General features: G+C 45.1%; 1 protein-coding gene across 5 annotated transcripts in view; it reads left to right on the forward strand.

Annotated features, from left to right (window-relative positions):
* Ripor2 (RHO family interacting cell polarization regulator 2) overlaps window positions 1-24976 on the forward strand; it is an 89440-nt gene that overhangs the window by 51918 nt on the left and 12546 nt on the right. For 2 of the 5 annotated variants that reach the window (XM_032885312.1, XM_032885309.1), the window contains exons 11-19: window positions 245-393; window positions 1776-1905; window positions 2546-2671; window positions 7270-7938; window positions 11885-12069; window positions 15360-15528; window positions 18704-18839; window positions 20373-20534; window positions 22602-22760. In XM_032885312.1, the coding sequence (XP_032741203.1) occupies window positions 245-393; window positions 1776-1905; window positions 2546-2671; window positions 7270-7938; window positions 11885-12069; window positions 15360-15528; window positions 18704-18839; window positions 20373-20534; window positions 22602-22760 (1885 nt within the window). Of the gene's footprint in view, window positions 1-244; window positions 394-1775; window positions 1906-2545; window positions 2672-7269; window positions 7939-10621; window positions 11797-11884; window positions 12070-15359; window positions 15529-18703; window positions 18840-20372; window positions 20535-22601; window positions 22761-24976 lie in introns of those variants that run through there. The other 3 variants (XM_032885310.1, XM_032885313.1, XM_032885314.1) reach the window with 3 other exon arrangements.

Here is a 24976-nt window from a genome sequence, read left to right on the forward strand (position 1 = left end):
TCCTTCCTTCCTGGTATCATGGCCCAATGATCCCTTGGTGGGGACCCTCCATCCCATAGGCTTCTCTCTGTGCAAAGCCTCTTTGCTCTCAAAGAGCTGCTCTCAAAGCCCAGACAACATAACTATAACGCAGTAACATTTTTTAAAATAACTGACAGATATAGTTCTAAAATAAGGAATCGACTGACTAAGAAAAACCAAAGATAAGACATCCCTCCTTTTCTCCCCTCTCCTTCTCTACCAGGTCACGGAACTCAAAGGACTGGCAACTCATATCCTAGTAGGCAGTGTGACCTGCGAGACCAAAGAGCTGTTTGCAGCCCGACCCCAGGTGGTGGCTGTTGACATCAATGACCTTGGTACCATCAAACTGAACCTGGAAATCACCTGGTAGTAAGTTCCTTTTTTTCAAGTTCATCGTGGGAAGGCAAGGGCTGATGGGTAGTATTGTTCCAATGTCAGCATGGAGCAGGGGTCACTCCCAAACTGCCGCATTGGAATCTTTTAAGCTCCCCAGGTATCAGGTTCACATAACGCTCCTTTTCTGTTGCCTACTTTTAAGCGTTTTATTATGACCTGGTATGGGGGGCACATGTCAGTAACCCCAGCATGTGGGAGGTAGAAGCAGGTGGGCCAGAAGTTCAAGTTTAACTTCACTTTCATGGCAAATAATTGGTCCAGCCTGAGCCACAGGAGACCTGTCTCAAAAAGTAAAATAAAATAAGGTCTGAGGAGAGAGCTTTGTGATACCACTTTGCCATGCAACTGTGAGGAGCTGAGTTTAGATCTCTACAACCCATGTAAAGCCAGACTCATGTGTCGTTATATAACCCGGAACTCCTAAAGTAAGACAGGAGAATCACAGGAAGCTCATGAGCCAGCTAGCCTGCTATACACAGCAGCAGACAAGAAACACCATCTCAGACAAGATTCAAGAGCAGGAATGAGACCCGTGGTTGTCCTCTGACCTTGGCATGCACACTGTACCTGACACACACACACACACACACACACACACACACACACACACACACACACACACACACACGATTCTTTAAAGGAACAAAAAAAAATTATGTTCTTTTTAAAAGTCACCTGATGAAAAAATTCACAGCCCTTGGCTTGTGAGTACATATGTCATGCCGATATTTGTGTTGGAAGTCTCCGTTACAAATCAAAGTCAGCTGTGGCAACAGCCAGGCTGCTGTTGTCCTGTCACAGAAACAGCGTCCAGCGCCTGGCTTTTCTGTGCTCACAGTCTGTGCTTGTTAATGAGCATGTCAAAGGTCACTGTCCCTGAAAGGTGATGGGATGTCAGTGACCAGCAACCAGTACATCCGAAACCACTGCGATTGTTTTCCTTAGTACGGAATGACAGTCTGCTAGTCACTTACCTGCCTAGAGTCCATCCAGATGAAGTTCTGAGGAAAATTTACAGGTTTCCCCAACATCCCAACATTTCCATCCAACATCCAACATCCAACGTTTCCTCAACATTACATGTGAGCAGCTAATCCACTCATGTTTCTAACACTCGTGGGGAAACTGACATAACTGAAGCACCTTCAATCTGGCCACACAGCAGGTCTAGACTCAGTCTTCTGTTGCGCCTTCTTTTTTCCTTATTTATTTTCTGACAACCTAGGCTGGTCCAAACCAGCCCCATTCCCACTGGACTGAGTCGATGCTGTCCTAAGGAGGAGCCATCCTCCCGCTTCCTGGGTTGATAGGTGGTCGTAATGGATATGCTAACCTAAGAACCTATTGTTCTACAGTCCCTTTGATGTGGAGGACACAACCCCATCATCAGGCCCTGGGAACAAGACAGCTGCTCTCCAGCGGAGGATGTCCATGTACAGCCAGGGTACCCCAGAAACACCCACCTTCAAAGACCAGTCCTTCTTTGTAAGTTCAGTGTGATTTCTGGCATAGAAACAAGATGTGTGTCACCCACATCAGAGACTTTCAACAGCAGGGGAGATGCTCTGCAGTTAAAGTGCTTGCTCTGCATCATCAAATGCTGGGTGGGTGTGCTGGCCCGCTGTGACTCCAGCCTGGGATGGCTGAGGTGGGAATCTCTAGAGCGGGCTACCTTGGGAGACATAGAACTCTGGGTTTGATCGAGAGAACCTGCCTCAGTGAATAAGATGGGAAAATAATTGTCCTGATGGATCCCTCACCTATGCATACACACATGCACATATATCTGTGCATACATACACATCACACTCATAAACACATGGAAAGAAGAATTGATTCTTAGAGGTTACCCTAATTGTGTGGTGACTACGGATGTCATGTTCTGAGACACTCAGACCCTCTGAGTACAGGGCTGGCATCCTCTGCCTGTCTCTCCCTCACTCAGCTTCACTTTTGGAAAGGTGGGGAAAGGCATGTAGGTTTTCCAAGCATTCTTTGACATTAATCTTTTCAAGTGTATTTGGATGACGCCTGCTTGACTTCATCGAGCCCTGCTAACCACCAAGGGAAACCCATTAACCTGCTTCTTTCCACTAACTTCCCCTTCTCGCCCTGACTTCTGAAGAGATGGTTGCGGCTGTCTGTCTTGAGTGCCTTGCGAGACACTTTCTTTGCCACGTTGCACCACAACCACTCTGTCGGTGACCTGCCTTCCCTCAGCCTGAACCCCAAGGCCCTGCTAGAATTCTATGTGAGTGGGGGCAGCCTGGAGTGAGGTGCTTGACTTCAGGGAGCCTGTGCATGCAGCCCAGCATGACTCTTGTGTCTTGCCTGTCTTGCCTGCTGGGTAATAACTGTCCTGTCCTTGGGGTGGGAAGCATGGTCTTGCATGCAACTCTGTCGCCTTCCTTTTCCAACAATTCCTGGTTTATGCTGTGATTTTTTTTCCTCTGTGGTAACAAGATTTTCACTCTTAAAAAACAAACGATTGTTTTTAAACAATTGTATTGGGACTGTAGCTCAGTTGGTAGAATGCTTGAGGCTGGATTCTAAACTCAGCACCACCTGAACCAGAGGTGCCGGCACTGCTATAACCCTAGCACTCAGACAGTAGAGACGAGGGGGCTGGAAGTTCGAGGCCATCCTCCACTGCATAGTGAGCTCCAGGGGCTGAGTTCCTATGGGGAAAAGAAAAGAAGAAAAAGAAAGAAATGGTTTTTAGTTTACCATTGACATCAGATTTGCAAAAGTCAGCACTCAGGGACTCAGAAGGATCTGAGCCAACATTATCACAGATGCTTCTTTTTGTCCACCCTGCCCTGCTCTAGTAAAAGAAGGCCTGGAGTCGTAGGAATGTAATAGGCAACCTATTTTATGAATTACATATTATATTTAAGAAAATGCACAGACAAGTATACATACATATGAGAAATCCTCTGCTGTTTTTCTGAAGAATAAATATCACCTTCAATTGTCCTGAGAGGAGAGTAAAGGACTTCTGACTAATACAATAATAACAACAATAATTGTATGTCATTCATTGAGTAAAAATGGAGGTAAAAAGCACAACATATGGAGTTTCTGAGAAAAATAGGAAGGATGTACATGAAAATGTGTAAAAATAAAAATAATACCAAAAACAATAGTCTGATACAAGTAGCCATTTGTGGATTTGATGGCTATCTGTGCTCACGTGGTATAACTCAGAGGGTTACAGGAATGTTGACACTACTTGCCACTTGTGATGAAATACTTGACAAGAATCAACTTAAGGCAGAGTTTATTTGGGCCCATGATTTAAGGAGCCCACATCGGGGAAGGCATGGTGGCAGGCATGACACAGCTGATCATTGTGTGTTAGCAGTCAAGAAACAGATGAACACTGGTGCTCAACTCATTGCTTCTTCTCTTCAGTCTGGGGCCCTATTCAGTGGAATGCTGCCACCCATGTTCAGGGTGGGTCTTCTCACCTCAGTTAAACCTCTCTGCAAACACCCTCATAGGCATACCCAAAGATATGTTTCCACGGTGATTCTAATTGACTCAAGTTGACAATGAAGATCTCCCTTCATGGGAGGATCAGTAGAAGTTGAACAGCATACTTTAAGCCACATTAGAAAACACTGGATCCCTTCCTATAGTGTTTCGGAAAACACAAAGGTCCTCAGCGTAGCCATTTCTATCTGCTCAAAGCCCATTGCACCAGACTCATTTCTCCCTTTCCACTCCACCCTTCTTTCTGTATGTTCTACAGCTCTGTGAATGTCCCACATTCTTTTTAGAACTCATATGTCTCTTCATCCTGTCCTCTGCCTCACTAATCTCCATGGCTCGGTTCTAGAACCATCTTTTCACTTTCTAGGACCTTGATCTCATGACATACTTCCAAATACATCGTCTGTGAACCAAGGTAAAATCAATCTAGTCAAGGGCTAAGAAGGAATTCTATGCCTATGTCCGTGAAGATTATGATACCTGAAAACCAATGTGCAAGGTGTTGTGAGACTGTGACTGTTTGTAGTTTAAGCTTCAAGAACAGCTACACCTCTGTGATTGGCTCCATACAAGTCTAGCTGTAGGCAGATCTCCCTGCCACTTTTAGAGCACTAAGGCCATACTACTCCACTTTGGTTTCCTTCTTGCGGGGTGCCTGTTGGTAGATGTATATTCTTCATAAACCATAAGTTCCTGAGAGCAGGGCATCTGAACTTAGTACAGTTCAGTATTTGCCACTTAAGTAAGTACAAATTGACCCTGGCCACCCAGCCCTGTGCTACAGCTAGCAGTTCCACCCCTGATGCAGCCAAGAGGTGTGTGCACAGAAGTTCAGGTGAGACTGTACAGGCCCTGTTGGAGAACATGAGCCTTCAGTAAAGAGCCAAGGGGTTTTCAGAGATGGCCCAGCAGTCAGGACTCTTATCCATCAACCATCAGTTCCCCAAACTTTCCCTTTTATCTTTACTGCAGGTATAAGGGTATAACAGAATGTGAAAGTTGAGAGAAGAACTCAGACTGGAGAGGAAGAGGAAGTGCACAGGAGCCGCTGCCTCTGAGAGCTCAGAGGAAGGCAGCCTCTGTCCCTCAGCTTCCTTCCGCTCACTTTGTTCACTGGGGTCATTTCTACCATGGTTGTGAAAACAGACATTAGCTTAACGATTACCACATACCCTTGAGTGTCTACAGGGAATTGAATGTCTACAGGGACCCAACCAGATGCCCAAATCCCCAGAGGCTCGAGCCCCTTACATCAAATAGCACAATGATCGCATAGACCCCACCTCCCCTGTACTTCCAATCATTTCCTTATGAGCTAACGTATGAGCCCTAACACAGTGTAACTGATGGGAAACAGTTATTCTGCCATAATGGATACTGACAAGGAAAAAGTGTGTGCATGTTCCAAGTATTCCCCATCTGTGGTTGGTTGACTCTGCAATGTTTAGAATTGATGGATACAGAGGGATGGCTGTGCTTCAAAAGCCCAAAATGGAGGACTAATGAGGTGGCTCAGTGGGTAAAAGTGCTTCTAGCACTAGCCTGACAACCTTAGGTCAATCACTGGTGTCCCTTAGCATACACACAGACATAGACATACACACAGACAGACACATAGACATACACAGAGTCATACGCAAACACACAGATCACACATGCACACACACACACTTGACATACAAGCGTGAGGGACTGAGTTTGGATACACAGACCTCACAGAAAGCTAGACGTGGTGGTGCAAACATCTGCAATCCCAGTGCTGCTGTAGTGAGATGGGAAGCAGAGGCAGGAGAATTATGAGACGCTCACATGTCAGCTACCCTGCCATGCTCAGTGGTGAACTAGAGACCATATCTCAAGCAAAGTAGAAGGGGACCAGCACCCACAACTGTCCTCTGATTCCACACCCATGTTCATCCTCATACATATATACACAAACAAAATACAATAAAATAAAACTTAAAATTTCAACCTGGAGAATATGAAGAAAAAAAAAAAAAACAATTTCTAAGAGGCTAATTTCAAATACCTAGAAAGTCTGCTCTACCCAACACAACACAAAGCTGTAAATTTAGTTAAGACATCATCATATTTTTCTCCCTCTGTTTTGCAATTTTTTCTAAGAACAGCACCAACATTTTCTTTTCTTTTTTGAAAAGATTTATTTATTATATATAAGTACACCATAGCTGTCTTCAAACACACCAGAAGAGGTCATCAGATCTTATTACGGATGGTTGTGAGCCACCATGTGGCTGCTGGGATTTGAGCTGCTGGGATTTGAACACAGGACCTCTGGAAGAGCAGTCAGTGCTCTTAACCACTGAGCCATCTCTCCAGCCCTTTTTTTCTGCAATTTTAAAGACTCAGCGGTGGAGGTCTTGACACGAATTTTGTAAAGTTTGTAGATGACAATGACATACCATGGTGTCAAAAGGTTAGACACAGCAGCCTGAGGAAAGACAGTTAAGTGTACTCAGTTTGAAATTGCTCTGCTCATGACAACAAGCCAGTTGTGTTAATTATCTGGAAATTTCCAACTGTGTGAGGTCAAACCCAGGGGCTCACACATGCTGGGCAGACTGTCTACCCACTGGGCTATCAACCCAGCTTAGTTGCCTGATTGTCTCTCTTCAGAGCTTCCTGAAGCACAGAGGCAACCTGAAGCAGGGCTTGCTTGACAGAGAACTGTATCTCCAGAGACTCTAAGACACCACCCACTCCCCCTGGACTTACCTTCTATGAGACAGATGTCCCACCCATCAGTGTCTTTCTTTTATTTCTACAGAAGCTAAACAAGTGGACTTCAAAAGTTCAAATTTTGTCAGTAGATGTTTTTCAAAAGGTAATTGTTGAGAACTGAAGCAAAACAAATATCTCATCCTTGGAGCCAAAGAACATGTGAAGTCTTTTAAGATACACACAAGTGGGGGTTGGGGATTTAGCTCAGTGGTAGAGTGCTTGCCTAGCAAGCACAAGGCCCTGGGTTCGGTTCTCAGCTCTGGAAAAAAAAAAAGATACACACAAGTGCATGCTGTACACACACAAAAATAAGAAGAAAAAAGATGGGTAGTGCTATTCATAGTGATGGCTGCCAAGTACTGTGAGATCCTGGGGTTCATAAAATCAAACACCATCCCCACTCACCCTCAAAGTGCATGGGGAAAATGTCAAACCTAAAGTAACCTTTAGTGACCTTTCACCTAGCTCCAACAATGGCTTGTTTTCCCTTTGCCTTCATAGACACATGGACCAAATAAATTGGTAACATTAGAGCCTTTTCATCTTAATTGCCTCCCCTCTTGTCCGGAGATGAGCCATGACAAATGTATCCTGTCCTATCTTTCTCCACAGTCAAATCTGCCAGATGACATCTTTGAGAGTGGAAATGCAGCAGAGGAGAAAAGGCCACTGTCTCTCAGCTTCAGTGACCTGCAAGATGGAGACTGTGTCTTCACCTCCAGCTCAACCACCTCTCCCTCCAGTTCACACTCTGCCCATCCAGAGATTACCATCACCCCTGCTGAGCTTACCCACAGCAGCCCGTCCTCACAAAACGAGGGCACTGAGGACAGCAGCTCAGCGTCTTCCAGGAATTCCTTGGGTGAGGACCATGAGCCAAAGTCCCACTCAAAGAGTGATACGGTAGAGCCCGAGAAGCCCAGTGTGGGTGCCAGGTCTGGTACTGAGAGCCTGTTTCTGGAGAATAGTGTTGCAGAGGCTCTCCTGCAGGAATCAGATGAGGCCTCTGAGCTCAAGCCTGTGGAACTGGACACTTTTGAAGGAAACATCACAAAGCAACTAGTGAAGAGGCTCACCTCAGCTGAGGGGCCCATCACTACCAACAAGCTTTTCTTTGAAGGCTCTGTTGGTAGTGAATCTGAGGCCGGCCGGTCCTTCCTCGATGGCAGCCTGGAAGATGCCTTCAATGGACTCTTCCTTGCATTAGACCCACACAAGGAGCAGTACAAAGAGTTCCAGGATCTGAACCAGGAAGTCACACATTTGGATGATGTCCTCAAAGTAAGTACCTTTCTGAAAAAAAAAAAATCTGATTTGGTTTGGAAAAATATATCCTAAGCCAACATTGTATTTAAGATAACAAATCTTATCCTGTCAATGTGTATAAGTGGAGGTAATTCTTTAATTCCAGTTACATCTATCAATTCTTATTTTTCTGACAATAAATCAGCTTAGCTAAATGGATTAGGAATTGGATAATAAACTCTAAAAAGATCTAGGAATAGGGAAATGGCTCACTGGCCTAGTGACCTGGACCGTTAGTCATCCTTTAGTGACAGGTTCCTGAGAGGAAGGACCTGAGGATAGGAAGATAAAGAAGGTCGGTAAAGTTGGGGTCAAGAGGTCTTGCACAAGCTACGCCTTAGGCCAAGTACATTTTTTTTAAGAAGTACAGCATCTCATATACAATTTCCAGTGGAAAAAATGGGACAGAGTCAGCAGAAACCTCAAATGCAGTGGGGCAGAGTCAGCAGGAAGCCAACCGAGCACTGTTGCATGAAGGGAACACAGGACATCTCAAGTGAGTCACTAGATGAGCATACAGCAGCCGCGGGGCTGCGGACCACAGCCCTTTAGTCGGGAAGCATGGGATTCTCCGGAGACGAAACTACAGCTTCCCCACAGCCCAGGCCCAGGCTCCAGGCCATTACTGGCCTTGTCAAGCTTTTCCTGGTTTTAGACAAGGAACTATATTCCTTCTCCATACATCAGGACCTCAGGAGAGCCTTGGATCAATGTGCCCCACCCCAGCAGGGAAGAGTCTATCCTGAAACCAGAAGGACCTGAGTTCAGCCTCCAGAACCCACATAGAAAAGGACAGGCATAGTTTGAAATGCCAGAAATCCCAGAGGCTGGGGGACTCCTGGAATTTGCCAGCCAGCCAGTCTGGTACTTAGTGCGTTCCATGCCACACAGAGACCCTGACTCGAAACAAGATGGAACCTCAAAAAGCAACCCTAGAGGTTGACCTCTGCCATACACACATACATACATACATATATGCATACATACATATATACATACACACACACACATACACACACACATGCATGCATTTCTTCATGTATTTGTACACACATACCCCACACTATCTCCACATACATGTGAAATCCAGATGTGAAATACTGGTGTTTGTTTCAAAGATGCTACTGGTTCAGATCTTTCTGTGGGTACCAGGAAAACTGGGGAAGCTTAGCCCAAAGGTGAGGAGCCATCCTCTTCTCACAGTGCCACCAGCTAAGGGCAGTTTCTCGTGAATGTAACCTAAATCAGCAAACTGAGACCTCAAAGGAATCAGTAACAATTCACCCTTGCTCATTTACTAGAAGTCAGGGAGCCAAAAAATTCCAGCGAAGACAGTTTCCTCTCCCTGGTGGTCAGTTGGGTCTAGGTGTAAAGACAGGAGGGAGAGTTGATACTCACTCAAGGAGGATTTCATAATGAAGGTGCCATCACAACTACAGCAGAATGCACCTGTCCATCCCTGACATACAGGTGGAAACTCTTCTTCAACGCAGCTTGGGGAAACAAGACAACAAGGTCATTGACCTTCGTGTCTCTGCTCTATTTGGTCACTTGGGGCTCTTCAAGGAATAAATAAACTTGAAAATTCCCTTCAGCAAGCTGAGAGCCAGATCATGAGGCTCCCTTGACCCTTTGTAAGATGGTTTTATGTGGCCTTTGCACTGACATCAGGAGCCACACTCTCAAGACTTTCTGACATCTCCTTTCTCTCCGTTTTCTCATACTGACCTAGCTCCAGACAAGGTTGTGTCTGAGCAAATGATGGATTATGACTCTGACACGCTAGGTTCCCTAGCTTCACTATAGTTTCATTCTAGAATGAGCCTCTGAGGAAAGGGTGCTTAGGTTCTGTTCTCTGAAGAACACAGCCCGAAAATACACACCTAGAGCCCAAGCATGGAAGACATGTGAACGGCACCCCATTGTGCATCTCATCTGCATGGTTGACCTGTTGTCAGTCAAAAGGTGTTCATCTCAAAGAGCTGAAGCACACACTTGACCCTTCTAAAGAAGGTGCCCTTGAGGAAAGGCAGTGGTTGGTTTAATCTTTGCTAAGAGGAGTAAGGGTTCAACAGCCCCTAGTCTAAGGTACTGATTAGTAGCTCAGCTCATCAAAATACTCTGAGCTCATTATCCACCCATCTTATAAAACCTTGGTGTTCTCAGATCCTTTCTGGCTCAGCCTGCCCTTGTCCAGTACTGTCCCAATACCATCCTAGTGACATCCTCATCCACCTGTCTTTTTGCTGTGACCAGTATTTGAAGCCATCATTGAGTTGTGTACAAGATCTTGTTACACAAAGAGCTGGCTTAAAAAAAGAGACTCAAGGACTAGAGAGATGGCTCAGTGGTTACGAGCACTGACTGCTCTTCCAGAGGTCCTGAGTTCATTCAATTCCCAGCAACCACATGGTAGCTCACAACCATCTGTAATAGGATCAGATGCCTTCTTCTGGTGTGTCTGAAGTCAGCTACAGTGTACTCATAAATAATATTTCTTTAAAAAGAAAAGAAAAGAGACTCAAATGACAGGCCTAATAAACACAGTTTCCCTTTTCTCCCTGACGATGACCAGCAGCATCATTGGGAACGTAGGTCTGGGGCAAGTGGCTTCTGCCAGACAAAGTTCTCTCTTTTTCTTCCTCCTTCACATTCCTAGGATGCTAAACATCTTGAGGATCAGAGACTCAATGATGCTGCTTCCCGGCTGGAGATCACGGAGGGTGAATGAGACAACCATGATTTAAAAGACCGAAAGACAATTCCCCATGTGCTTCTGTGCCACCCTGAGTGTCTGGGACAGATCCCCGCAAGGCCCTTCCTACCTTGTGCTAAGAATCAGCAAGGGAGTCCTCCTAGCTGGACAGAGGACATGTAGTGTGTCTTCTTTGCAAGATTTGTCCTGTTCAACCCACCTCACATCCTCTTGAATATATGGATATGCTTCTCTTTCTCCAGGCCAAAGCCACTGGCATAGCAGGCTGCTGTGCTTCTGTTTACGTCCTACAACCTGCTGTAGAAGGAACTTGTCCCCATAATTCCAGGGCCCAGTCAGAGGGGTGATGGGACTTGTTCCTTTCAAGACAGACCTCCAGGGGAATCAGGATTATTGTCCCATCATGCCCATTTGTTCCTCAGTACTCAGAAGGAAAAAAAAAAAAGCATCCTTGAACAGGGTCCCTGCCTAGGGCAGGTGTATTTGAGCAGTTTCCTTTTCTGGATTTTTTTTGTCAATTCTATAGACAAAGAGCTCCAGGCATAGCACTGTTTCACATGGCAGCAGACGCTGGTTCTGGTTAACAGCAGTGACTGCGTAGCTTATAAAATTTGTCTGCTGGGCTGGTTTAAAGAAGAATTTTTTTTCTTTTCTTTTTTCAAGTCTCATTATGTTCCCTAGGCTGGTCTTGAATGTGTGAGATCAAATGGAGGGCTCAGCTCAGTCTTCTGGTGCCTGGGGCTGCTATGTGCTATGGTACCCGGCTTGCTCATTCTGTTTGATTTGGTGGTGAGCACTACACCAAAGGAACGTGTCAATTCTGTTTCCCCAGACCTTCAGGGTGTCATTTTTTAAAAGTTGTTTTTATAGTAATGCAACTTCAAACAGAGGTAGATCTGCCAATCTGCCAAAACCCCCAGTGGCCTCCAGTGATACCCAGTGACTCTCAGTGACCCCTATTGACCGACTTACCTCCAGTTCTGTGTCTTCTATCCTTCCTTCTGGATTCTGTTAGAACAATTCACAAATGTTGTGCCATTGTTTCTATGGTTGTACTCCTTTGTCTCAAGATGAAGACGTTAAATGCCAACCAAAAATAAAGGTTTGGAAAACAGTAAGAAAGTGTCACATTTCCCACGGGCTTCATGAGTCCTGACGGTCCCCCTGGTGTGTTGATGGTCTCCTTGATACCTTCTGCCTTTGCAGTGCAAGCCGGCTGGCAGCCGCAGCAGGTCCTCCAGCCTAAGTCTGACAGTTGAGAGTGCTTTAGAAAGCTTTGATTTCCTCAACACCTCCGACTTTGATGAAGAGGAAGAGGACGGTGATGAAGTCTGCCATGTTGGAGGAGGGGCAGACTCCGTGTTTTCAGATACTGAGACTGAGAAGAGTGGGTAAGTGTGAAGACACCGTGTGCTTGTGTTTGCCCAGTCACAGCTGGTACTGTCACCCTTTGCAGGGACAGCCTGTACACATCTTCAAGATGGCACAATCCTTGCTGTCATGTCCAGCCACATGTGGCCCAAGATAGCCATGAGTGCTGCCCAACACCAAATCATAAACTTATTAAGACACTACAGCATGCTTTGTGGGTTTTGTTGGTATCAAGATTGCATGGTTCTTGAGCATTGGACTTTGTAGGGGATGATATTGAGCCAAAAATATCAAAAGGTTGGGTACACCTGCAGGATGACTTGATATGTATTTCCTTTTAATGTTAAGTACAGCTTCTAATTATCACTGACCGATTGGAGGTTGCATAGAGAACACAAATCCCTTTTGCTTCTTAGAAGCATGTGTGATTCATGTACACAGGCATGTGTGGTGTGGGGTGAAGCGTCTACACTGCATCCTTACTAACCAAGTCAGGTGGCACTGAACTTGGACACCCTGTCCCTGCAGTGTCTTCTTGTACTCCCAAAGCCTTTGGTTTGCTGAACTGTGTTTCCCAGCACCCCTCTCTCTCTCATTTCAGCTCCTCTCTGCATGAGATTAAAATTATTGGCGTACACCCCAAAGCCAGGCTTAGGTTCCCTATCATGTAAGGTGGAGGCTTGGCACTCCATTTGATCTATGCCTATGCCCCTCCAGGTGGAAACTGTCACCTTCTCCATAAGGTGTCCTCCCGCAGCAGCCAAGCCGATGTGCTTAGAGCCAGATCCTGGGCCCACTTTGTCATTTCAAATGAAACAAAAGAAGCTTGGTGGCCAGTGCCCACCTTCCAGGAGAGAATCCTCTGGCTTTTCCTTTGTTACAACAGAAGTGACATACATAGGTTTTCAAATTACTACATAAGGCCTGTCCACCCTCATAGAGCCGTCAGTGAACTGCTGGTATTTTTTTATTGTTGCTGAAGGGGGTTTAAATTGTGTGTGTGTGTGTGTGTGTGTGTGTGTGTGTGTGTGTGCATGCACACGTGCATGTATATGTGTGTTTGTATGTGCGTATGCACACATGCATGTGAACAAAAATGTATTCCTTGAGCAAACAGAATAAAAAAATATAGAAAATGTAATATTTAGTGTATATTTCTGCATGCTATATTGAGATTTTTCCATATACTTGTTAGCTTTTGCCATAAAATATCACCTCTTTTATACATTCTATGTATTGGAAGGAGAGATCCAACTGGACAAAGTTGTCCTCTGACCTCCAGGTGCACACCACAGCACTTGTGCCCCCCTCTCACAAACACAAAATAATAATACGTATTTTTTTTATTTCAGCAGAATTAATGTATAGAAGAGGCATACCAAATGACTATAAAGTATAAAAATAAGTTCCAGCCAGGCAATGGTGGCACTTGCTTTTAATCCAAGCACTCAGGAGGCAGAGGCAGGCAGATCTCAGTGAGTTCAAAGTCAACCTAGTCTATACAGTGTGTTCCAGGACAGTCAGGGATACACAGAGAGAACCTGACCTCAAAAAACAAACAAAAAAGTTCCTTTTCTTCCAAATTCTGCTTTTACTATTTTTCTTGAATGGGGAATATTTAACCCTTTTGAATCCTGGAACATATTATAAATTATAAGTTCTATAACATTGTGATATTTTTAATATAAATATTAAATATGTTGAAAAGACAGATATGAGGTGGTGGATTCGTCCCTTCAGTCATGATGGATTATATCAATGGCATTCAAGAGAGTCACTTTCGGAACTAGAAAAGCCATTAGCTTTGTGTCCTCTCTCATAGCCGTGCCCATCACCTGCACCCAGGCCTTCCTGGTCTCCTAACATTTCGCCTTCCTTCTTTTCTTTCTGCATGTTATACTGTATATATCTGTTTATATCTATGTACATATTATTGGCTAGGTTCTGAAATATGAAGAACATATGAGGTTTTTTTCTTTCTGAGACTGTGTGAATGAACTTGTTTGGTATTATATGTTCATTGTCTAAGTCCATCCATATCTCTGCAAACTGTGATTATCTCTTTCTTTAGAGCTGAAATATGTATGTATATATATTATTTTTATTACCCACTCCTCTACTGATGGACAACTGGTTTGGTTCCAATCCTTTGCTATAAAAGAGAAAGCAGCAGATGTTTGAGATCTAACTCTCTTGTGCTTTTCAGGTTGAGGAGTGGATAGGTGCGTATAGATATAGTCAGTACAAATTTACTAATGTGTACAGTGTAAAGCCCCATAGCATCAGAATTCATATTCTAACAGCTTCATTGAGATATATAGACTTTAGGTCTGCTTAACTTTGGTGTATAATGGTTTTAATTTACAAGGGTTCTTTTAATGAAATTTATATTGTAAAAGAAAGGAATCTGTATGCCATCACTCAGAAGACAGAAGCAGTCTGATTTCGGTCAGGTCCAGGCCAGCCTGGTCTACAGTACAAGTTCCAGGACTGCCAGAGCTACACAAGGAAACCCTAAGACGTATTTGTAGACTTGAAACCATAAAATATAACAAAATATATGTCCATTGGAAAAGAATAAACTGGCCATAGTGAAATCCTCCTGTAATCCCAGCACATAGAAGGTAGTGACAGGAAATCAGAAAGCCGAGGCAACTCAGGGCTATGTGAGACCATGGCTTAGAAAGAGAAAATGAGAAAGAAGATTAGATAACATATCAAACCTTTTCATTTGAATGTCCATGATGCCATACCTTTAGACAGTGTGACAGTGGATTTAAAGAGAAAAGGGACAGAGCTGAAATCTACATAGCCAGACTCCCCTTCTAGCGTCTGTCTGGTCTCAGCACTGTCCCAGGACAGCAGCTCTTGGCAGTGTTTTCTTCTCTTGTCTTAAAGTGGCAGTTGCTACAAGGCCACTGAACGGCCTGAAGGATCACTCTTTAATGGGATCACTCATAGAAGTGCACAAACAGGACTGTTGAATCCCAGGGAGGCTGGCAGAACCCCTGTCCTCAGGGTGGACAAGCAAGGCAGATGCAGAATGAGGGCATAGTTCAAAGACTTCTCAGGGAAGCTACTTCACAAAGAGCTCATTGTGCTCAGAAAGCAAACAGCAGCCTTTGTTTGCATGGTCTTTTGATACTTGGGCAAATTGACAACATCACTGAAATAAGTTATTTTAGAAAGCTATCTCTGCTTTTGAGAGCAAACCAGGGAAGGACTGATTTCAGTGGGGACCATGTAAACTCGGCCTGTGGTTTGTGCACAGAAAGAAAGAGCTCACATTTCACCCACCTTCCTGCTTCAGTTACAGGTCAGTTCACCCGGAAGCCAGGGGCCACCTTAGCGAAGCTCTGACTGAAGACACAGGCGTTGGGACCAGTGTGGCTGGAAGCCCGCTCCCACTCACCACAGGAAATGAGAGCCTGGATATCACCATTGTCAAACATTTACAATACTGCACCCAGCTCATTCAGGTAGGATGTGTGGTGTGTGGGAGGTGGGGTGCTTGTGTGCCAGAAAAGTGTACATAGTGTTTTAGCTTTGCCAAGGAAATGAGAGTTCAGAAGTAAGAGAATGTGGCTGGTTTGATTTGAACCAAGTCAAAAACTGGATGGACACATCCACCCTTCCATAAGCCTGGGGTTTCAATTTTAAGTTAAACCTAGATCTACAGACTATAATGGGTACCAGGTCAGTTCAGTGCTCACGTCCAAAAGCACTAAACTGGCAGTAAAGAAGAGAGATTCAACAAAGGAAGAGGAAGGTGCGATCTATAGGCAGAGCTGGGAAACAGTGTTAACTAAATAGACAAGAAGGGGATGTCTAGTTCACTTCACCCCACATGATGCACCAAGAACTATGTACTACAGAAGCAGCTCGTGGTTCCCCAAGTAGTGAATGAGAACGTTTTTTCTATTTAAAATAGAGTCTTATACAAGCCAGATGTTTCCTCAGACTCACTGAATAGCTGAGGCTAATCTGGAACTCTTGATCCTCCTGCCCCTACCTCCCTACCTCCCAAGTGCTGGGGGGTTGCAGACAGGCTTGGACTGGTACTTTTTATGAGCAATGGGAAGGAGCTTCCCTCCAGCTTATTAGTTCACTGCTTAGCTCTCACCCTGGAACACCATGGGGTAAATCTTCCTTCTCATTTTCCATTGCAAGCTGTTTACCACCCGAGGCATTACAGTCCGGAAGTAAATGCTTCGAAGGCCTTTTGCCGCAGGAAAACTTGCAGCTGTCCTGACCGAACAGAGCACTTTCCCAGAGGCCTAGCTTTAAGTGTTTCCTCCATGCCTGGCTGCTTCACTTCTCGCTGCCGTGATCTGTTCCCAGAATGCTCGGGTGTAACGTGAAGCAGGAAGAACACAGAAGCAATTGTAATCACAGCTTTACAGAAATCAGCCACTCAGACAGGCTACAGTGAAAAAGAGGAAGAGGGTATCCCTATGCCAGCCAAAACCAGGAGGCAGGGAGAGGACAGAGGGAAGGCCAGGGACTGGACTTCCCAGGGGCTGGGCAATATCAGCCACACGTTTATAAGAAATACAGAAGAATATGATTTTCTCCAACAAATAAGCTTTCTGAGCATAGTGGGACAGGCCTATAATCCCAGCATTGGACAGATAGACATAGGAGGATCCAGAGTTCAGGACAAGCCTGGGCTACATAGCAAGACATTGCCTCAAAGAAAGGAACCACCTGATGGGGAAACTGAGGCATGGAGATGCTGTGCTCATGTGCTGTGGGAATGGGCTGGCTGTCAAGGCCCTTGCCTCTGGACAGACCTGAGCCTGTCTGCAGAACTGTTGAGTGTCTATGCTATCGCCAGCACGTCCTGGAGCAGCCACACGCAGGCAGTTTTCCCTGTTGAGCAAATGGAACCAGATGTGGTACGCATGCCTACGGTCCCAGCACTGAGGCTGAGATAGGAGGATTGCTGCATGTCTGAGGCCAGCCTGGGCTACGGTCAGACCCTGTATCAAGCCAAGAAAGGACTTTTGTTTTCTTCTAGATACTCACTACTTAGCCCTCTGAGTAAGATTCTCTAGGCCTATAATTATCTTCTCTAGACAAACCACCAACCAGCCTTGGAGAGGTAAATGGCTTTCTTATGAAACCTAAGAGAGGTCTCTTCCATGGAGGGTAAGGTTGATCTGCATGCATCAGTCAGGGTGCTGTTCCTCTCTAGCAGGGCCATGAGGGACAGTCCAGTTCTCTTGTGGAGCAGATCTGTACTAGAAAAGCAATTCTATGTATGTATAATTTTATGGAGAAGAAGATGTAGACTGAAGAAGCAAGAATTACAAACCCCATTTCCCACTTGCTATCACCCCACAATCTTGGTGTTTCCTATCACTTGGTATAATTGCAGGAAGTTAAAAAGACAGGCATTCTGTGAGCTCACTGTAATTCTACTTTAGAGATGAGGTATGTGTCCACTGTGCCTGCTCAGGAGAAAGACATTGGTGTGTGATTGCTAGACTTTGTTTCATTTTGATTTTTGTTTTGTAGCCCAAGCTATTTTGAACTTAACTGTGTAGCTAAGGCTGGCCTTGACCTGATCTTCCTGCCTCTACTTCTGAGTTTTGGGACTACAGGCATGCACCACCACACTTGGGTAGTTCCAGAACATATGGACTTTGAAGTTTGAGAATACCATTTATGTCAGGCTTTGAGTGCTCTAGACAGCGTGGCATGGCAGTGTCATTCTCCTCCAGGAGCTGTGCCTACCATCCCTGCCTACCAGTTAACCTGGGCAGGTTCCCAAGGGGTACAGAAGGAGCACAGCCAACGAGCAAAACTAGCAGCAAGTTGCTTCGGTCCTTTCCAGTCTCAGAGCGCCTTTTCCCTGCCCCCTGCACACAAGTGAAGACAACTCCTGTTTCTGTGGCCTTGGGCCAGTTACTACCCTGAGTCACAAAGTGTTTTCTGTCAACAAATGGAGAAATTAATAGGACTCACCTCATCAGGTCACTGTGAGACGCTGTGTGAACGAGCATATGTATAGGTCTCAGAGCAGCACCAGGAATGCTGAGAGTGCTCCTGGATCACACTGGAATAGCTCTGACCACAAGAATGACCAGCCTGGAAACAGGGAAATAAAACCATGCAGTGAAAGACCCAAGCATTCGTAAAACAAATCCTTTTCTGCTCACCCACCAGGTGGCAGCCTAAATACACTTCAAGGAGATTGAAATTTACATAGAACGAAGGGCAGAGCTAAGGGTTGAGTTTATATCAATAATCACAGCAATTGGGAAGCTAAGGCGGGTGATTGTGAGTTTGAGGACAGCCTGGGCTATATAGTTTCAGGCCAGTCTGAAACACATTGTAGATTCTGTCTTTATAAGGAAGGAAGGAAGGAAGGAAAGAAGGAAGAATAAAAGAAAAAAAAGAGAAAGAGAAAAATTCACAGTAACTTGAAGTTCTGCCACTGAGAAAGTTCCAGAACATATACATATGTGAAAAAAGATTGAAAGTAACAAAAATAGGTGTGATTTTGTGAACGGGCAGACGCTGAGGTACACTGACAGGCTGAGACTAGTAGTGTGGCAGAGCTTAATCTTGCAACCTCTTACGGAAGGGCAAAGAGGGGAAGGTCCCTGCCCTCAACATCATTGAAAGGGCTTTTATTTGTTTTGTCAGCAAATCGTCTTCTCTAGCAAAACCCCCTTTGTGGCAAGAAGTCTGTTGGAGAAACTGTCGAGGCAGGTCCTTGTGATGCAGAAGCTGGCAGCAGTGAGCGACGAGAACCTCGGGAACATCACCTCTGTGGTAGAAGGTAAGCCCGCCACCTGCTGGCCATCCCTGGAACCAAAGCACGTCAGACCACGCATGCTCACTGGAACTCAGAGAAGCAGCCTCTCTAACCTCAGTCTGCCTCCGAGAGTGTGTCTGAAGCAGAACTTTGGAAGACAGTTCGATGTGTGTGAAGGTCAAACATCATTCTTTAGGAACCATCCACCTTAGTTTTTGAAACAGAATCTCGCATTAGCCTGAAGCTCACTAGGCTAGCTGGCTAGCCAACCCCCGGGGATCCTCACCTCTCCGCTCCCCAGCACTCAGGTTACAAGCCCTATGTAACCAGCTTTCTAACTGTGGGTCCTGGGGCTCAAACTCAAGTCCTTGTGCTTTCAAGGCAAACATTTTACCAATTGAGCTATTTGTCAGCTTCAAAAGCAGAACATAACATGGGGAAGTTGCCCTGGCCTTTTTGCGATCTGACCACTGGATTCTTTCATAAAGGCAAGGGCTTGTCTTTTCACATCAGCTATAAATGGAAACAGAGCCTTCTGGGTAATCTGTAACTGAACATAAACCCACCCTGAGGTTCTCCCTATGCATTTCTGCCTCTACTGTCCATTCCTGCTAAGAGCAGGTGACCTTGGCAAGTGTCTAAATGATGCGAGAATGGCAGAGACTCAGGCTGCAAATGACTTGTGTCCCATGCTCCACTCCAGCCTCACCCTGATCACAGCCACCCACAAATGTGATTGTGAGCATGTGCCATTTGCCCATGCTGCTTGCTTAGACTGACCTGGGAGCCACAGGCAAGGGAAAGGCTCCCCCAGCAAACCCTGCCACGTTTCAGCCCCTCCAAGGGCTTCTCCCAAAGTCTGCATTGCTGATCCTGTATGGTCTCCCCAAGGCAGAGCAGCCATGCTTTCTGTCTTTGAGAACAAACAGCTGTGTCCTCTTTGTTTGCCAGGGAGAAGGAGGTCTTCCACTGGACCACCTACCAATCCCCAAAGACTCTTGTAGTAGTCCCAACAGGACACCACAGTCCTAGTGGCTGCGGGGAGATATCTAATCTCATCGACTCAGGACACTGAGACGGAAGGATGGCCACTTCAGGATCAGCCTGTCCTGTAGAGTGAGGTCAAGGTTAGCCTGGGCAAAGCATATTTCAAGTTCAATAGGAAAAAGATGGCTAGAGATGTAACTCAGTGGTAGAGCATTCATGAGATCTTAGGAAAATCCCCATTACCACACACACACACACACACACACACACACACACACACACACACACACACACACACACACTGAAAGAAAAAAGAAAGAAAGGAAAGAATTTGCCTGAGGATAGACAAGAAGATTGAGAATTCAAGGTTATCCCTTTGAGGACAAACTGATTTACATGAGACCTAGCCTTTGATGATTAATAAATTAATTAATTAAAATATTTTTAAAAATAAGAACAAGTACAGGTTTTTAAAAACACAGAAGAAAAGCTATAATGTCCCTGGGACACCTTGCCACCCGACCAGGTCACCACCGTTCTCTCTTCATTAACATCCCTCTTCTCTTCCAGCCATACCAGAATTCCATAAAAAGCCATCCTTGCTGTCCTTCTGGACCAAGTGCTGCAGCCCCTCGGGGGTCTACCACAGCTCTGCTGCCCACCTGATCAAGCAGCTGGAGGCCAGCTTTGCCAGAAACATCAACAAAGACTATCCAGGGCTGGCAGAGCCAGGTACAGAGAGCTGTGAGAGGGCATCTCCCTGCAGCCTGGGGGATGAGGGCACACAAAAAGGCCAGATCAAAAGAGAAGCACATGCTCTCCAGAGGAAAGATGGGCCAGCCAGCTCGACTGCAAAAAGGTGCTGCCCATGCAGAATACCAGCAATGATGTCTTCTAAAGTACTCTATTTGTCATCCCCCCCACTCAGCTGTGACAACCCACTTCTGCAGGAGATGTAGATTTGGGTTCACATTTCAGGAGGCGCCATCCTTCCTGGCAGGGAAGGCATGGCAGCAGAAGCAGGTTGGTTCAAGGTGCTGAGGACAAATGGCTGCTCACATCAGAGATAACACATAGAAAACAGAAGTGAGCCAAGTTTAAACCCCAGTCACTCACCCCATGGCCTATGTCAGCCAGTTAACCCCTTAGTTCCAATATGTCCACAACCTCCCACACAGGACTGAGGACTGGCTAACACCTGAGCCTATGAGAGTAATTTCCCAGTCGGTCCACAAGTACTTCGTGTCTGTATTGCTGTGCATGTCTGTACAGTTGTCCCTTGGTGTCTGAGGGTGAATGTGCTGGAGCCTGCCATGCATGGCTGATTCTGTGTTTGCTTACATCCTTTGCTTACACCAGGATGGGTTTGTGTACAGCGTCCACACTTCCTCCTCTATACCTGTGATGACTTACAATGCTTGGTTAGGCAAACACCATGTAAAGGGTTGCTAGATTACCTTGCCTGGGGAATGGCAGCATTTAGAAGTCTCTACATGTTCAGTATAAATGTGCTTTCCCCTGGGTTCTTGGTCTGTGGTTGCATAGATGTGAGGACCCATGGGTACAGAGGGCTGACAGTAGGCTTTTTCCTGAACGCTCCTCCAATGAGAGGATGTCAGACAGTACAATGACTTTCGAAGAATGGAATCCTAGCCTGAGCCAGCAATTCTACTCTTAAATACATGAAGAGAAGTCTATCCTTGTCTGTGTAAGACATGCATAAGAAGATTCACAGCCCTCGTCACAACAGACAGATTTTGGTGACAATTGAAATGCTGTGGGAAAAGGGTGACTCCACCAAGACTATGTTGAGTAAAATACGCCAGACACAGAAGCACATTCTGTACATTCTGTTGACATGAACTTTCAAGAACAAGGTTAGCTTATCTAGATAAATCTCGAGTTGTAAGGGGGACATGAAGACCTGTCAATCAGGTGTCTAAGGCCAGCCTTGGGTGCATGGCAAACTGGACATCCTGGGCTACATGATGTTCTGCCTCAAAAACAAAGCAAAAATGGAATTGAGGTTATTTGTTCCCTGTTGGGGAGGCTGAGTGGCTACCAACAGGAAGGACTGCAAGAACACCTAGAAGGATGTTGGCCGTCTTTCACATCCTAACTTAGATGCTCTCCTCTGAGTGTAGAAAACAGTGACACTATCTAACTGTACACTGCAGGTTAGCTCACTTCAAACACTGTCCCTTATATTGCTACGATAGAAATGAATTAATGAATGTAAGTATCACAAGAAAAATATAATAAAAGGTGGACGGATGAATGAATGAACGAACGAACGAATGAATGAATAAAATATAAAAATAAAGTGAATGAGGGGCTGGAGTGATGACTCAGCAGTTAAAACCACTGGCTGTTCTTCCAGAATTCAGTTCCCAGGTACTCACGTGACAGCTCGCAACTGTCTCACAACTCCATTCCCAGGGGATCCAATTCCCTCTCGTGGCCTTCTTGGGCCTCAGGCATACACATGTTACACTGACATACATACATGCAGGTGAGATACCCATATACCTGAAAATGAATGAGTAATACATTAAGCGAAGGTATGAATACAAGTGCTATGTTAAAGATGAATATATATGTGCCATAATAAAAGGTTAATGAATAGTATTGGTATGAATGAATGCATAAGTATATAAGTTCTATGATATTCACATGCTTCCTAGAGTAGTGGTTATTGCATTCATCGTGAAATAGCATGCTGAAAGGTAAATGAATGAGTGGATGAATGAATGAATGAAAGGTCATGTTTCTTAAGCTACCTTGTCTCTTCCTTCCCAGTGTTTAGAACCCTGGTGTCCCAAATCCTGGATCTCGCTGAACCTCTCCTTTGCTCTAGCCTCTCCTCGGAAGTCATCACTGTCTTCCAGTATTACAGTTTCTTGACCAGCCACGGTGTGAGTGACCTGGAGACTTACCTGGGTCAGCTAGCCAGGCAAGGTAGGCTGTGGTCTCCTGTCATGTTGCAGTAGTATCTCAGTCTGGGTCAGCTTGGGCCTTCCTCAGCAGGATTGTTAGTGAAGGTCGCCCGCCCGCCCTCCATGGTTGAGCTGAGGCTTACCTGTTCAATGACTTCTGGGCTTTTAACTTCAGTAAACTTCCTGGTGTTGGAGCAGGATATCACTAAACCTACTGGTCCCCAGCCTGGGTTTCACCATAAACAGGAAACTGGCAAGTGAATGGAAATCTCACCGCTTCCCTTCCTTTCTCAACCTGTTTGCAGTGCGATTTTATATTGTGGTTTGCGGTAGAATTCTCACTCAGAATAGACAGAAATGGACTTCAAATGAAGGCTTGTGTGAGACAGCAGGAAGGGAAATGAGAAAAGAAAATAAGAGGTTACCCATTCAAGAAAGGCAGAGGTGACTGGGATATGGGAAACTCAGTTCACCCTTTAACACGGCCCTTCGAACACTGTATATGTTGTATGTGAATATCCTTTAGGAATGTGGCCTATATTGGCCAGAGGCTGAAGGAACACAAGGAATGAGGTGTGCTCTCTAAAACTAGGTAGTGCCTGGTGTAGCACCACACAGCAGCAACTCGTCTGGCTCAGATCCAGGTTAGCTCTGCTCTTTCCCGAACATTAAATCCTGCTGCAACATGGTTTTTGTTTGGCATCATAAAGAGGTAACATTTCTGTCTAGCATGGAACATAGGAGCTCTGGAGAAAGCCTTGCAGCTGGCACAGAAGACCAGGATAGAGAAACCCTGACTTACAGATGCAAAACCTCATGGCATCTATGTGACACTAAGCTTGCCAAGTGGGGGGTCAGTTTTCCAGGCAGACATGTGAATTATTCAGAGTTTGGTGTGGCAGTTCATGTGCCTAAGTCTCTTAGTGACAAGCCTTGACAAAACTTACTCATTCAGCAGGAGGAATGTGGAATGACGGTGGGGAAAAACACCCTTTAACCTTTGAAGAGTTTCGTGATTGTTTTCTTGCTTTTGTCCTTGGTTTGTTTTGTTTAAATCTTTATTTTCATCTTAAATTATATGTCTATGTGTCTAAACGTGGGTTTGTGCATGTGAGTGCAGTACCTGGTGTACAAACGGTGGCGAACCATTCCACCTGGGGGCTGGGAACCCAACCCTGGTCCTGTCTATTCAAGAGCAGAGTGTGTTCTTAAGCTGTCATCTTTCTGCCTCCTCAGTTTGGTTTTCATCTGAGATAGGGTCTCTATCCCAGTCTGGCCTCGACCTTACTATGTAGCCAAAAATGATCTTCACAGAAGGTGACGGGGCAACTAAGCTGAAGGAAGATTTAGAGATGTTGAGCTAGCAGTAAAAGGAAGGGCATGTTAGCTGCAGGAGACTTAGAAGAGCCCAGCCACTGAGCGGATCAGGCAGGTTAAAAAGGAGCTAGTGTGAGTGTGTGTGTGTCTTTCGTCCTCGGATCTGAGCTAGCTCCTGGGCGGGTGTGTGCCTGTGACTCACTGGAAGCTCAGCTCAGTTCAGCAAAACCTCCCGCGACACATGTGTGTGCCAGCAGCCCCAGGTTATGTTGGCAATTTACTTTGTATGTGCCCTAGACTCTTATTAACTGAGCTGCATCCCCAGCCCTTCCCTTCCCTTTAAGTGTCTTTTTGTTTCTTTCTTCCATTATAAAATGGATAGTTTTACATTACAAAAGGTTTGGAAAACAGAAAAATATAAATTCAAATCTCTTTCCCCAATTTGTAAACTTTAATTTTTCATTTGAACATGCATTGTCTCAGATTTCAAAGTTGTATCTTGTTTAGGCTGGGGTTAGTTTGTTTATTTGTCTGTCTGTCTGTCTATCTGTGTATGTGTTTGTCTGTTTTTGCAGTACTAGGGTCTTAAACTCAGAACCTCCTATAGTGGACAACACTACTCACAGCTAAAGTCCCCAGTGTGATTATGCCTTATAAATTATTGTTTTTTAACTTAATATGCTTCGTGCTGTTAACATTAACTATTTAAAGCATTTTATTAGTCTTTTATTGCCCTTATATTTGGATCCTATGGTTTTATAGTGTCAAATGTTTTCTGTGATCTGTTTGTTTAACTGTTATTTAATACTCCCTTGGGAATTTTTATTGGTGTACTTACAAAGCAGTGGGACTAACAGACATCCACAGCAAAGAAAACAGGAAATTAAAGCCAAAATATCGAGATGATTCTTGCCTGTGTTC

Source organism: Rattus rattus, chromosome 14 (assembly GCF_011064425.1).
Source record: "Rattus rattus isolate New Zealand chromosome 14, Rrattus_CSIRO_v1, whole genome shotgun sequence".
Taxonomy (NCBI): domain Eukaryota; kingdom Metazoa; phylum Chordata; class Mammalia; order Rodentia; family Muridae; genus Rattus; species Rattus rattus.